This window comes from Rhinopithecus roxellana, chromosome 5, assembly GCF_007565055.1.
Source record: "Rhinopithecus roxellana isolate Shanxi Qingling chromosome 5, ASM756505v1, whole genome shotgun sequence".
Lineage (NCBI taxonomy): Eukaryota > Metazoa > Chordata > Mammalia > Primates > Cercopithecidae > Rhinopithecus > Rhinopithecus roxellana.
The window spans coordinates 166,749,348-166,765,261 of NC_044553.1; the positions used below are offsets into that span (position 1 = coordinate 166,749,348).

Below are 15,914 nucleotides of genomic sequence, written 5' to 3' on the forward strand. Positions count from 1 at the left end.
TTTTTTGAGTGTGGCTGTTGAAGTATCTGCTTATTTAACTTACTTGTCAGGTAATAACTTGACAGAGATGTATTTAAATGCTTGGAAACAATAAGCACGTCTCTCACTCTTTGCCACAGGGCTCTCTATGTATATTGTTCCATGCCTTCAACACTCAGCTAGGTATTTTACAAATCTACCTTAGCCTTTATTTTCTGCTTGTGCAGAGGTTCAGAGTTAACTGGAGGTGAGAGTTTATATTTAATCTGTTTTTTTCTGAGAGCACATACAACCCTGGGCATGCCCACAGGGTTCTGCACGCATATGGCCTTCTAGATTCCTAGGAAATTTATTGGAGGTTTTCAAAGCCAGTATGAAGATCACATTCACCAGCTTTTCCTTTTAAGTTTCTTGGTTAGCCTATTGTTTGCCCCAACTTTGATCCACTGCTTTAGGAAGTAGGCTGTTCAGCCTCAGTTTCTATGGATGCCTCTGGGGAAAAGATCTTTGCAGGATGTGAAGTCTGAATGAATCTCGTAGAGTCAGTCGTGAATATGGCTGCTTACAGGGACCCACCATACAGTTCAAATAATGGTATTTCTTAGGGAATGAGGCTTTGAACAAGCCCAGACCCTGTTCTGACCTTTCTGGTAGCTGCCAGGCTTCTGATCTCCAAGTTTGCAGGCTGTTGGTTTTCAAGGGGATGGAATAGGGCAAGTTAGAAACACTATAAAGCCATTTTTTATTGAGATTTGGCTCTTTTTGTTGAGTAAACACTCTCTGGGTTGTTGCAAGCTTTCGATTAGTTTCCACAGTTCTGAAAAGGTTAATTATGACAGATTTGCCAGATTTCTCATTGGTTTTATGGAGAAGAAAATTTTCAGAGGTCCTAACTTTGTTAATTTTGCTGCCTTCATCCCTCTCTCTTGTATTCCACACCCAAAACATCATTCAATTTTTAGGAGTACTTAAATGCTGAATTTATCACATTTATGTTAAAAAATGAAGCAAAGCTGATACATTTTACTAATTACTGTTTGCTTCCCCCCTCCCCCTGTTAAATGATAACCATAAATCACACGTTATAAAACTGTACTTCTTTGTTTCCCACAGGAACTATCATGTATTCTATTACCTCCTGGCAGGAGCAAGTGAAGACGAGAGATCAGCATTCCATCTTAAGCAACCAGAGGAATATCATTATCTCAATCAGGTGAGAGTTCATAGAAAGCATTTTGAAGTATAGGGCAGTATTAAATTTAATGCTTGAAAAGTGTCTTTTTTCTAGTACTTTCTTTCCCAAATCTACAAATGGATATTAGCTAGCATTTTCATACGTGTACTCTACAAATTTATGTGATGCAGTTCTCAAATTTGAGGGTAATTATCATCCTCATATAAATGTTAAAAGCTCAGATAATGTATGTGCTTTTTGTTTTCTGTGAAATTCTTTGGGAAAAAAAAAACAGTAAGCTGTTTATTGATACTTCTACTCTATTAGAAAAATGCTTTACTTTTACTAAAGTGATTTGCCTTTTACAACCCCAGGATATTAAATGTTACTGATGATTAATTCTTGTCCTTTGCTAAGGATTACTTGAAACCTAATTTGCATGTTTTGAAGTCTCATACACATACGTCTTTGCATGATACTGTGACACTGACTTAGAGTATGACTGTTCAAAGGCAAATGACTTAGAGAATTTGGATCTTTCCTCAAAACTCAAAATTCATCCCTAAACTTCCACATTAAGGAGTAATTCTCACTTTTCATTACATTGACTTTACCAATTTTATTATTTCTCATAATAACAAAAATTTTACAACCAGCCTTAATGGAATTAGTAAAATAAACAATAGATCATTTAAATAATAGATTGTCTCCCCTTATTTTTCCGTTGTTGGAGGCAAGATGTAATGTCTATGGAAAGAAATTCCTTTATGACAGTTAAAAAAATCCTTATGAAGGTTTTGTAAGCAAATTGACACTGATGATGGTTCAAAGATAGCAGTATATATTTAGGGTTATGAAAGTTATATCTTTGGCTGAGTGCAGTGACTCACACCTGTAATCCTAGTACTTTGGGAGGCTGAGGCGGTTGAATCACCTGAGATCAGGAGTTCGAGACCAGCCTGGCCAACATCGTGAAACCTTGTCTCTGCTAAAAAATACAAAAAAATTAGCTGGGTGTGGTGGCGCACACCTGTAATCTCAGCCACTTGGGAGGCTAAGGCACGAGATCGCTTCAGCTTGGGAGGCAGAGGTTGCAGTGAGCCAAGATCATGCCACTGCACTCCAGCCTGGGCGACAGAGTGAGACTCTGTCTCACAAAAAAAAAAAAAAAGAAAGTTATACCTTTGGCTTTCCCCAAGATATACAGTGTGTTGTATTAACTGTTATTTCTTAATTTTGAAACTGCATATATTAATATAAACTAATGACTTTGTATTAATATATTGAGAATTCCAAGTTATTTAAAGTATCAATTTCTGATACAATATTATTAATTTTTACGGATAAAATTAATTAGCTTTTCAAAAATATTTGCTAATTCAGCTTCTGAGTTTTTTCCTCCCCAGTTTAAACTATTTGCATTATATTTGGGTGATTAAAGATTTTCTTTTTTATAAACTAATGATCTCATAAATGAGCTGATAGTTGTTAGTGTTAGAGAACTCTGGAATTTTGCTGTTCTTTCAGATCTTTTTGTAATTAATGACCATAATATATTTCTGTCATAATGTCAGTATTCATAGGATATGGGACTCAGTTTATATAAATAACAGTCACTGGAGCCTATGGTATGTATGAGTTGGGTAGTATAGTATACAGTCTCCCAGAATGTGAAAATTTGCTTCATTATTTCTTGTTTTATGCTGCTATGCAAAATAACTTTTCAATGGATAGCAGCAGTACTACCTGCACACCACATCTAAGAGATCATTAGAAAATTATAATAACCATTACTTCTACCTAACTAATCTGCCTTACTTTCAGATAACAAAGAAACCCCTCAGACAGAGCTGGGATGATTATTGCTATGACTCTGAGCCGGTCAGTACAAGTACCTAAATATTCTGTGTTCCTGTCAAAGGGTCCTCACATTGCTCATTTGCATCCATCTGAAGATTTAGAATGCAAATCAGCTGAAATGCAAATAATCCTAGGAAGGAAGATAAATCAGTGTTTCATTTCTTTTGAATGATTGATTTATATCTGTATAATTTGTTGATTTAAAACCAGTTAATTTACTTTTTTTTTTGGATATTTTCTGGTCATTAAGACTTAGTCCACATTCAATATTTATTTTGACAAACATTAAATTGATTATATTCCTGATTCTTCAGCATTGCTGTGGATTTGTATGAACTATAGTTTTTTTCCCCTTTTATTTTTTAGTAGTTTCATTACCCACATATGAGTAATAATTATTGTTTATTTCAAAAAATTGCATCCTTTATGTTTTATATGTCAACAATCTTTACACATAATGAATGCATGAATTTTTTTTTGATTTTTTTTCCCAGTAGCAAGAGTCTGTAGCCTTAATAAAAGTATCCAAAAATAAGTATTGAAATTCCTATAAATAAGGGTTTTTTTTTTATTTTTATTTTTTGAGACAGAGTCTCACGCTATTACTGGAGTACAGTGACATGATCTTGGCTCCCTGCAACCTCCATCTCCTGGGTTCTAGTGATTCTCATGCCTCAGCCTCCCAAGTAGCTGGGATTACAGGCGTGCGCCACCAGGCCCGGTTAATTTTTCTATTTTTAGTAGAGATGGGGTTTCGCCATATTGGCCAGGCTGGTCTTGAGCTCGTGGCCTCAAGCGATCTGCCCACCTTGGCCACCCAAAGTGTTGGGATTACAGGTATGAGCCACTATGCCTAGCCTATTTTCTGTTTTAAATTGAGTGATTTAAGGGGATACATGATGTAATATAGAGTGAATAGGTAAATTTTGCTTTAATTTTTTAAAAATTGTATTATTATATTTTAATAAGTATATATTTAAATTAGAGAGAGTCTCACTATGTTGTCCAGGCTGGTCTTGAACCTCTGGCCTCAAGTGATTCTCTTGCCTTGGCCTGTCAAAGTGCTGGGATTATAGGCATGAGCCACCATGCCCAGCTAAATTTAGCTTTATTTGTTATATTTTATGACAAGCTTGTAACTATAAAAAGAACACAAAATTTTTTTTAAGTTTTCAATTTAGTTCTAAAAAGGCTGAAAACACACACTAATCTTCCTATATCTATTAATTAACTAATGAATTAATTTATTAAATATTCTTTCTGAAAACATTTCTTAGTCCTTGCTTTAAAGAACCACAACTTTAATTCATGCTGCATGTTTATAAACTTTACTAATTGCAGAACTAGCCTATTTCACAGGTGAGAAGGATCAGTATACATGGATAATAATTTTTTTTAGAGAAATTTTAATTGTATTCCTACTATGTAACCAAGTAATTTTGGAGTTTAGATTTAACATTTTGGGAGAAAAAAACACGACATTTAAATTTATAGATTCTGATATATTTTAACAGAAAAAATTTAAGTTGTTTTGCCATTCTTAAGAAGCTCCGCCTTTTCCTTTTTCACGTACTATACCAAATGACCATGCCTCCTTGGAAAGCAGGTAGGGGACTGCAAACACATACTGCAAATAGAAGAGATCATCTGTTCTGAGCTTACAGTGAAGCTGTGAACTGATCTGCTACTTTTCAGAGGTAGTCTAAGTAATACTTAAGAATTTGGGCGCCGAGAGTAGTGGCTCACACCTATAATTCAACACTTTTAGAAGCTGAGGTGGGAGAATTGCTTGAGACTAGGAGTTTGAGACTAGCCTGAGCAACAAGGCGATACCCTATCTCTCCAAAAATTTAAGCCAGGTATAGTGATACACGCCTGTAGTTCCAGCTACTCAGGAGGCTGAGGCAGGCAGATTGCTTGAGCCCAGGAGGTTGAGGCTACAGCGAGACAAGATCACACCGTTACACTGCAGCCTGGGTGACACAGCAAGACTCTATTTCAAAAAAAAAAAAAAAAAAAAAAAAGGATTTGCGCTCTGAAGCAGAATGACCTAACATGAATATTGGCTGGTTTATTTTCCAGTATCATTTATTTTAGGGGTTAATAATGGTCTTTAAGTTTTGTGAGTCTTAAAGTTGTGCATGCAAAGAACTTGGCTTTATTCCTCACCCTTCTCGGCCAGTCTGGTGTAAGGTCTCTGCATACTGCACAACTTTATCTGCATATATTTTTTCGTTTAAAAAGCACTTCACATCTGGCCAGATGCGGTTGGTCACGCTTGTAATCCCAGCACTTTGGGAAGCCTAGGCGGGTGGATCACTTGAGGTCAGGAGTTTGAGACCAGCCTAGCCAACATGGTGAAACCTTATCTCTACCAAAAAACAAACAAAAAAAAATTAGCAGGGCGTAGTGATACGTGCCTGTAGTCCCAGCTACTCAGGAGGCTGAGGTGAGAGAATCACTTGATCCCAGGAGGCATAGGTTGCAGTGAGCCAAGATCATACCACTACACTCCAGCCTGGGTGACAGAGTGAGACCCTGTCTCAAAAAAATTTTTAAAAAGCACTTAACATCTTTCTTTCTTTTCTTTTTTTCTTCCTTCCCTCCTTCCTCCCTTCCTTCCTTCCTTCCTTCCTTCCTTCCTTCCTTCCTTCCTTCCTTCCTTCCTTCCTTCCTTCCTTCCTCCCTCCCTCCCTCCCTCCCTCCCTCCCTCCCTCCCTTCCTTCCTTCCTTCCTTTCTTCCTTCCCTCCCTCCCTCCTTCCTTCCTTCCTTCCTTCCTTTCTATTTTTTTTTTTGTTTGTTTTTTGAGATGGAGTCTCACTTTGTCATTCAGGCTGGAGCACAGTGGCACGGTATCAGCTCACTGCAACCTCCACCTCCCAGGTTCAAGCGATTCTCCTGCCTCACCCTCCTGAGTAGCTGGGATTACAGGCGCCCGGCACCACGCCCAGCTAATTTTTGTATTTTTAGTAGAGATAGGGTTTTACTGTGTTGGCCAGGCTGATCTTGAACTCCTAACCTCAGGTGATCTGCTCGCCTCAGCCTCCCAAAGTTCTGGGATTATAGGCATGAGCCACTGTGCCCAGCCACTTGTCTCTATTTCTTAAAATGGTACTTAAGAAATCATACATTTTTATAACTACCAATGTAGAGTGCAGGACATAAACTGGAACAATTGACTTTGAAGGTTAGTAAAGACGCTGGAGATCACTTAAGAAAAAAGGAGATAAATAACAGGCTTGGTTGGAGTCCCAGCTACACTATTAACAAGCTTCACCACCATAGGAGCAGTTGGCTTAAATTCTGAGCCAATGCTGCTGCTTGTGTGAAAGGCAATCATAACTACCACCAGAGGTTTTATAAGGATCAAATATAATATGGAACTGGGCAGTGTCTCATGCCTGTAATCCCAGCACTTTGCAAGGCCGAGCTAAGCAGATTGCTTGAGCCCAAGAGTTTAAGACCAGCCTGGGCAACATGGCAAAACACTGTCCCTCCAAAAAAATATAAAGATCAGATGAATGCTGTGGTGTACACCTGTAGTCCCAACTACTCCTCAGGAGGGTTAGGTGAACCACTTGAGCCCAGGAGGCGGAGGTTGCAGTGAGCTGGGATTGTGCCACTGCACTCCAACCTGTGCAACAGAGCGAGACTCCATCTCAAAGAAAAAAGAAAAAGAGACAAGATAGTATGATTTCTTAAGTACCATTTTAAGAAATAGAGACATAGAAGAAAATATCTAATTTGACTCTTCTCTTTCTCTCCCTCACACCCACACTGATTGCCTGCTGCATGCTAGGTTTATCCCTAGGCATTTGTAAATGAGATAGTGTGTCACCTCATAGAAAGAGCAAGGTCTGATAGCATGAAAGAGCATTTGGGTATGTTTGTTGGGGGAATGTAGTGGCATGTTATCAAGTACAAACAAGAACTTATATGGAGCTGACAGAAGGATTGCCTATGTTCTTTCAGTGGAAGGGGTTGTAACAGTTGTTTGTTGGTTCCTTGCCTTATCCTTGGAACGAACCTTACCATTTCCTTGAACTCTGGCTGACCAGTATTTGGATGCTGGGGCCTGAAGGCTTTGTCCAGAACCCTGGAAGGCCTTGGCATTTGTAGGGCCCTCTAGAAGTGACTTGGGAATTAACAGCTGCCTGCTCCCTCTCCAGAAGTCCTCAAACAGTGACTGATGAGAAATGAGATGGTATATAAATACAGTCACTCCTTCACCTTTCTAGTTTTTATATTGTTTCCCAGAGATAACCTTGGGATTAAACTCCATTGCGCACTCACAAGTGACTTGGGAATTAACAGCTGCCTGCCCCCTCTCCAGAAGTCCTCAAACAATGACTGATGAGAGATGAGATGGTATATAAATACAGTAGCTCCCTCACCTCTGTAGGTTTTAGATTGTTTCCCAGAGATAATCTTGGGATTCAACTCCATTTAACTACTTTCATAGTAGTTACCACAGACTGTTTAGTCTGTCTTCTCTTTTACTTTCTCACTTTCTCTGTGACTTGTATTTGACTCTTGATCTGTCTTAAGATCTGCCTCCCAGGGAGCCCAGATTAAGATAAAGTCATTTATGTTCTGGGAGATTTAATTTATCCTTAGTTTTTCTTCTACAGTTGTCATCAGAGAAACAGAGAAGGGAATTAATACACATTTTTTTAAAACTATGATTTTGATATTCACTGAGACCACTTTGGGTTTCTAAGAACATTTGATTAAAGATAAGAGCAAATACAAATATATTTCAGTGTACTTTCCACTATTTTATATACATTAACTGTTCCATTCACTTTCAGGGCAGATTAGAACACTGTTAGTTATTATTGACACATGTGGAAGCATAGATTCCCCCTGCCTTGCCACTTGTGATAGGAAAATATTTGTTAAATCATCAGGCAAATGAACGATTTGTGTTTTGAAAGTAGGGGGAAGAGTAGTAAGAGAGCTTACTTACTATAGGTAAAAGAAGAATGCATTTAAAAATTTATCTAAGGGCTGGGTATGGTGGCTCACTCCTGTAATCCCAGCACTTTGGGAGGCTGAGGTGGGTGGATCACGTGAGGTCAGGAGTTTGAGACCAGCCTGGCCAATGTGGTAAAACCCTATCTCTACTAAAAAGTATAAGAAAATTAGCCTGGCATGGTGGCACACACCTGTAATCCCAGTTACTTGAGAAGCTGAGGTAGGGGAATTGCTTGAACCAGTGAGGCAGAGGTTGCACTGTGCAGACATCGCGTCATTGCACTCCAGCTGGGCGACAAGTGTGAGACTCCATCTCAAAAAAAAAAAATTATTTTAATGAGTAGGACATTGGCGTGTCAGTAGTATGTCTTAAAACTGCTTATCAAAAACTTTATAGTCATAAAATTAAATGCATGGATTCTCTGAAAGAACTTGTAGTGAATTTAAATTTTTAAACTGTGCATGTGCAGCTTTCCATGTAGAGAATAAAAATATTGTTAACAGCATTTCAAAACTTAATTTTAAACTTCAGATATTCGTTGACTAATGCTTACAGTGCCTAAAACAGATTTTTTTGTACATGGTAAATACTTGATAAATACTTTTTATATAATAAATGAGCACTTTATTTCTGAAAAAGGAATGTTTCATTCAATTCAATATATGTTATTCAGTAATTCAATGACTATGTATTTACCTAAATAATGACTTGTTTTTGGCACTGACTTCACACTGGGGATCTGCAATTAATAAGACGATTAACTGTTCATATACTTCACTGAGTACAAGAGAGAATATTCCCTAGGAAGATAGGCATTAAAAATGTAAATGCAAATGTGAGGAGGTTTTTGAAAGTGCAAGGGAGTGTGACAACATACAGTAAAGGGATTTATGACTCACTTATTGTTTTGAAGATTTAGAGTATATCTACTACTGTTTGACTATTTTAGGAACTGAAATGCAAGGGTTATGCTTAAAAAGTAGTATTTTTTAATCTGGTATTCCACAGCATTTTTTTTTTTTTTTTCTTGTGATGGTGTTATGCTGTGTTGCCCAGGCTGGTCTCAAACACTTTAGCTCGAGCAATCCTCCTACCTCAACCTTCCAAGTAGCTGGGATTACAGGCGTGTGTGACTATTCACAACTATTTTTACTGACTCATATGATGTGTTTTCTGAGGGTTTTTATACTTTCACATATACTTCTTTCCTTGTTTGATTACCATGTTGTCTATTATTTCATTAGGAAATAATTACATATATGAAATATATGAATAATTATATATGTATATATCTAGTGTAGATGTAACAGGCTGGGCGCAGTGGCTCACGCCTGTAATTCCATCACTTTTGGAGGCCTAGGTGGGTGGATTGCTTGAGTCTAGGAGTTCAAGACTAGCCTGGGCAACGTGGTGAAACCCTGTCTCTATTAAAAATACAAAAAACTAGCCGGTCATGGTAGGACTAGCTGGGTAGTTCCAGTTGCTTGGGAGGCTGAGGTGGGAGAATCACCTGAGCCTGGATTTCGAAGCTGCAGTGAGCCAAGATCATGCCACTGTACTCCAGCCTGAGCAACAGGAATGAGACCCTATCTCAAAAGAAAAAATATATATATATATCTATATAGATCTATGTAGACCCATATAAATATAGATTAGATATATGTAGCAAACTTCTTTATATTATATAAATCTAGGCTTCACTCTTCAACTAAATTATTGCCTCTTCTAAAATTTATTTTTGTGTCACTAATATCTAGTTCAGTGCCTTACGTAGAGTAGGCACTTGTTAAATGTTTGTTGAATAAATAATATTTGCTGGTGGAATTGAGCACTCTTAAATGCTTTGAATTTCTGAAACTGTTTAGAACCACTCAATTAAACTTGGTGTCAGCATACTTACTAAGTACAGCTAGCTCTTTATCTTAAGTTAACTTTTGAGATCCTAATCTTGGTGATTGTGAAAGGGAGAACAAAAGTAAACTTATTGGCATTTTAGTAGGTATGTGTTTAGTTTGCATACCTATAGTAAGATAAGAGGTCTAATGAATTTGACTAGGTCTAACTATTCTGCCAGCTCTAATTTGCATTTATACATACAGGTACTTATCCTAAATTACCATATTTCTGAATGGCCCACATAATTTTAAAATATATAATCTTGATTTTTAAACTTTCATTTTGAATAAGCAGGATTGTTTCATGGTGGAAGGAGAAGATTTGAGACATGACTTTGAGCGCCTACAACTTGCCATGGAAATGGTAGGATTTCTTCCCAAGACACGAAGACAGTGAGTTTACTTGTTGTATTTTTATACCTCCGATAGAGAACACATGATATGTCTTCGACAGATTTCTCCTGTTGGTCTTTTTAAATAGTTTTCTAAGTGGTATTTCTCATCTAGTACCTCATCCATCTTGAGCATTATTTCTAATTCCTTTTTTTGTCATAAATTCTTTTGAGAATCTAATGAAAGCTGACACTGTTGTTGTTGTAAAATGTACATCTTTAACAATTTGCATATAAATGCAGGAATTTATGGTGCCCCTGAAGCCTATCCATAGATGTTACTCAAAACTTTTGCTTTGTAACACTATTTTTATAGCTCTTCATTTTTTGTATATCAGTGATCTCTAATCTTATTAAATTATGCACACTTATCAGATGCATAGTATTTAATTTTCAGTGTATTTCCTCTGTATAGTTTATATCTGTACCATTCTAATAAGTTTTTAAATTGTAAATCTAAACAAATTAAAAATATAAAAAGGTTGAGATAAAGATGAGATAAATTATATTTGAAACAAATTATTTGAAATAAAGACTCAACCTTGGCTCTCACCAGAAAAAAATAGTTACTTATAACTTTTTTGAGGGGGAGAGTTGTGTTGATGAGTATATCAGATCTGATTATATTGTTAAAAAAATTTTTTTTTTTTTTTTTTTTTTTGGAGACAGGGTCTCACTCTGTCACCCAGGCTGGAGTGCTCACTGCAGCCTCAACCTCCCCAGGCTCAGATGATTCTCCCACCTCAACTTCCCAAGAAGTTGGGACTGCAGACTTATACCATCACACTTAGCTAATTTTGTATTTTTTTTTTGCCTTGTTGCCTACGCTGATCTTGCATTCCTGGGCTCAAGTGATCTGCCTTTCTCAACCTCTCAAAGTGCTAGGATTACCAGCAGGAGCCACTGCACCCGACTTCTGTTATTAATTTTTAACCTCATGATTGATGACCCTATACTGAGAGTAGGAGAAAATCACCTCTGCTGTTTTCTTACTTGCTTGCGATTACATCATTGGTATGACTCTTTAATTAGCAGGCTATTTGCTAGAATCTTTTTATGAGAAGTCAATTAAAATCAAATAATACAGTATGTAAGTTGGCATACCAACTCAATTGGTGACATAAACTACAGTTCACTGAAAATTAGTGAATTTCTATTAAAAATAATATTTAAAAGAGGCTCATGAATTTGTTTTTGTCTTTGGACTTCCATTAGTTATGTTTCAGTTGATAGTTTGTTCTTTAATCCAGAATAACATTATGCATTATTTTTTTAATAGACTGGTATTTCCTGTGAGTCATGTGAATGATTCAAAGATTTTAAAACTTTAAATTATTTGAAAAATTAGATTTATAAGTTAGATGGTGATTCAGTACCTCTCAAATGTTGCTAAGGTAATATCTCAGGTTCCTAAAGCAATATCTTTGTTTTAGTTGGAATAGTTCGTAATTTTAGGAAAACATAGTGTTAAATTTTCGTAAGCCAAATTTTGTAGGCCATATTTATTCTAAGAAAATAACTGCATGTGACACAAAGCTGTATGTATAAGGAGACTGAGGAAGAGTTTTTCAGTGGAGTGTTTAGCTGTGTTAAATGCCTCTGAGATGTCAGATAAGTTAAGAACATAATATACTGTTCTTAGCTACATGGAGATCCTTGGTAACCTAAGGTTCCTGAATTAACAGGAGTTGATGGGATATATAGCGTAAGTGGAGAGATTAGTTGTTGATTGGAGGGCACATGCTCTTCTGACTCGGGGGAAATTTAGAATGGAGGGTCCATATGAAGTTGTTTCACAGTAGAGGTTAATATACCCCACATTGCTTCATACTTAAAACACACACACACACACACACAAACCCACAAAAAACCGTTTACCCCAAACACCGTAATATGGTATAGGAAAGCATTTTAGCAACATAACTAATAAAAAAAAATCAGCTAGGATACTTGATTAAAAAAAAAATACAGATTCAAGGCCTTTCCTTTGGCAATTCTGATTCAGTGTATCTGAAACAGTATAGGAAAAAAGCATTCCAGATAGGATAAATAGCATTTAGAAAGGCATGGCCTTTTAAAACACTGTGACAAATTCAGGCAATAGCAGAAGTCCCTTTGAAATAACTATATAAGAAGTGGTGTAATACTTAAGGCCATGAAAAGCATTTTAAACAGTATGTAATACATAGTAAACCCTCAGTAAATTTTAGTAATTATTCCCATATTACTTATTTTCCAAAGACTAGGTACTTCATTATTTGTACTTGTTAGTTTGCTTTACTAGAATTTTAGAATGAAACGATCTTTGGGAATGGATACAACTAAGCTACAATTTGTGTTTTGTTTTCCCAGGATTTTCTCTCTTCTCTCAGCCATACTACATTTGGGTAATATCTGTTACAAAAAGAAGACATACCGGGATGACTCTATTGATATCTGTAATCCTGAAGTTCTGCCTATTGTCTCAGAATTATTAGAGGTGAGTGATTACATTCTGTTGTCATTTCAAATACTTTGTAACTTTTTATTTTTTATTTTGTGTATTTCGTAGGTGTAAATGGGTTAATGCTTTCTATTAATAATGTTTTTATTAGGCACTATTTTTAAATAGCATTTCCAAAAGATGGAATTTTTCCTGATACCTGCCTCAGTTTGCTATTGAGTGAGGCAGAATCTTTAGAAAATTTGTGTTTTCTCCTGTGCCTCCACTTGCTCCAGACATCCACAGTCCCTAAATTTGCTGGATAGGATGAATATTTCCACGCTAGACTGTATAATGTTCTGGGGCTATGCTAATTTTTCTCTTTTCATATTTCAGATTTCTTCTCATACTAAGATTTTGATTACATTATTTTGTTTCAAGATGGGGGTATCTGGGTGGGTGGAGAAAAAAGGATACTACTTTTTTTTTTTCCTTATGGGTTGAATAGAACCTAAAGGTTCTCATCTCCTGCCATGCTGCTTCTTACATCAAGGGCCTTTATTACCTGATTCTTTCTTTCTGGAGTGATGATTTATCATGTTTTCTTAGCTAACTTCTCTCTTGCCTACCTCCTTCTCATCTTGCCAGATTTATCCCATCAGATGGGGTGTCATTTCTTACAGGCCCTATTGTCTGGCATAGCAAGGAAATATATGTATGTATATACTAACCTGTGTATATACACATATCTTTACATATTTTAATATGTAATCATCTGTATCTATATAAAGGTAAGCATGAGTTCATGATGATGTCCCCAACTGTAATCCATCTCCACATGGATCATTCTGGCCCTCTTCCCTTGCTTATCTGTGAACTCCTGCTTCAACAATGAGAAAGCTGTCTTCTATCCTCTGCCATCCATTTACTTATTTGTTTAATTCCAGTATACATGTGTAGTGGTATCAAAATTGTTAACCTATACCCCCCTGGGAAATGACTTTTTCAACTAGAATACAGTGCTTATGCGCAATTCCTTTTGCCTTTAATCCTACAGACTTCACTCATTTCCAAAATTACTTAGAACAGCACCTTTTCCTTCCACCCCATTTGTTGAGGTTTCATATACTTGTCATGCATGCTGTTTTCTTGTCATAGTCTACATTCCTTCGTGGAATCCCCCAATCTCGTAAATAATTTTTGATATTTGCATACGTTAAGTTCCACTCTTCATGCTATTTGGTTTTTGACAGATGCAACTTGAAGTCATGTGTCCACTATTATAGTATCATACAGAATAGTTTCACTGCCATAAAAATCCCCTGTGCTTTACCTGTTCAATCCCTCCCCCTAAACTGCTGGCAACCACTGACCTTTTTTACTAGATATATAGATTTGCCCTTTCCAGGATGTAATATAATTGAATCATACAATATGTAGATTTTTCAGACTGCTTTGTTTCACTTAGTAATATGCACTTAAGATTTATTTATGTCTGGCTGGGTGCGGTGGCTCATGCCTGCAATCCCAGCACATTGAGAGGCTGAGGCAGGTGAGTTGCTTGAACCCTAGGAGTTCAAGACCAGCCTGGGCAACATAGGGAGACCCCATCTCTACTAAAAACAACAACACGAAAACAAAAAAAACACAAAAATTAGCTGGGCGTGGTGACATGTAGCTGTATACCCAGCTGCTTGGTAGGCCGAGGTGGGAGGCTTGAACTCCAGAGGTGGAGGTTGCAGTGAGCTTAGATTGCGCCACTACACTCCAGCCTGGGTAACAGAGCGAGACCTCGTCTCAAGAAACAAAAAAAAAAGATTCGTTCATGTCTTTCTGTGGCTTGATAGCTCATTTCTTTTTATCATGGGGTAATATTCCATTGTATAGATATACTATAGTTTATTCATTTATCTGTTGAAGGACATTTTGGTTGTTTCCAGTTTTTGGCAGTTATGAATAGCTTGTTTTTTAAAAAAAAATTATTCATCTTCCAAATCTTGGTTCCTAGGCCGCTTCATGTGGTTTAACCTTAAGTGGTCTCAACTGACTCCCTAAATACAGAGCATTTATTTTTGCTTAGCATAATTTAGTTTTATAGCATAAAGTTAATTGTTTATTAGTCCGTGTCTGTTATAAGGTTGCAGTGCTCTTTGAGAGCAATGGATACCTCTTTCTTATTTGTCTAACCACCCAGTGTTTATTTTTTCTGTATATTGGGCATTGCTTATTAACTTCAGTGGAATGATAACCTAGCAGAGGAAGAGGCAAGAGAAGGGAGTACTGTGAATTGGAACTAGACTTACTGGAAAGAAATTCTACCAGGAGATGGAGTATGGTATCTGAAGGTTGTAATTTTGAAGATCATAAAGGCCAGAGAACAGATGGCGTTTTAGTCAGGTATTTCAGGTGATACTTTAGTCAAGCGTTTGGTATTGTGACAGGGCATTGTGGCTAATGGTCTTACTTGTAAGTCTAGGCAGTTCAGCAGAAACCAGGGCTTCTGTTTCTAGTGCATCCTTTCTTCTTTGGTAAGAGACTGGTAAGAGCAATTCAGGCAACTCAAAGAGGAACTCAGGTATGGGTTTAAAAAAAAGAGAGAAATCTAATTCTGAGAAATGGGCTAACTAGTATCAAAGACAATGGCAAATGGCAAATGTGATTTGACAGAAAATCTTACTTTTGAACCCCAGCTTCTTAAATTTCTTCTTGTGTATAATTTGGATTGGTTCTAGGGCTGAGGTTTAGTATTAAGTAGAAAGAAAATAGCTTCAAAATTCAGAAGCTAAAGAAGACCTCTATCTCGTCTTTAGTTAGTACTTCAAAATTATTTTAGAAAATGATTGCCTCTAGTTGGTTAAGACTGATAATAATAATTGCAATCTTAAGGCTTTGATTGAGATAGAGTACAAAGATAAACACATTGACTGGTTTATTTAAACATTCAAACTCTTTAGTTGTGATTTAATTTCTCTTCTTCCCATGGTGATTTAATTCAATGGTAAATATGGAAGAACAAATGTTTTTAAAGTAGTGGTTTAATTTTATTTATTTACTTTTCAGGTTTTTTTTTGTAGTTACCTGAGGCAATAAGGAATGTTTTGAGTCTTTATTAATGCCTATTTGGCATGGATACTTGTGAAAATTATTGAAAAATGAACAAGCTCCAATTGATAAATTGTAGGTAATTGTGGAAGATGTTTTTGTTGTGACATA

At 36.6% G+C, this 15,914-nt stretch overlaps 1 protein-coding gene across 8 annotated transcripts in view; it reads left to right on the plus strand.

Annotated features, from left to right (window-relative positions):
• MYO9A (myosin IXA) overlaps window positions 1-15,914 on the plus strand; it is a 300,731-nt gene that overhangs the window by 89,527 nt on the left and 195,290 nt on the right. For all 8 annotated transcript variants that reach the window (XM_030930260.1, XM_030930262.1, XM_030930261.1 and 5 more), the window contains exons 5-8: window positions 1,093-1,192; window positions 2,978-3,034; window positions 10,183-10,280; window positions 12,632-12,758. In XM_030930260.1, the coding sequence (XP_030786120.1) occupies window positions 1,093-1,192; window positions 2,978-3,034; window positions 10,183-10,280; window positions 12,632-12,758 (382 nt within the window). The remainder of the gene's footprint in view (window positions 1-1,092; window positions 1,193-2,977; window positions 3,035-10,182; window positions 10,281-12,631; window positions 12,759-15,914) is intronic.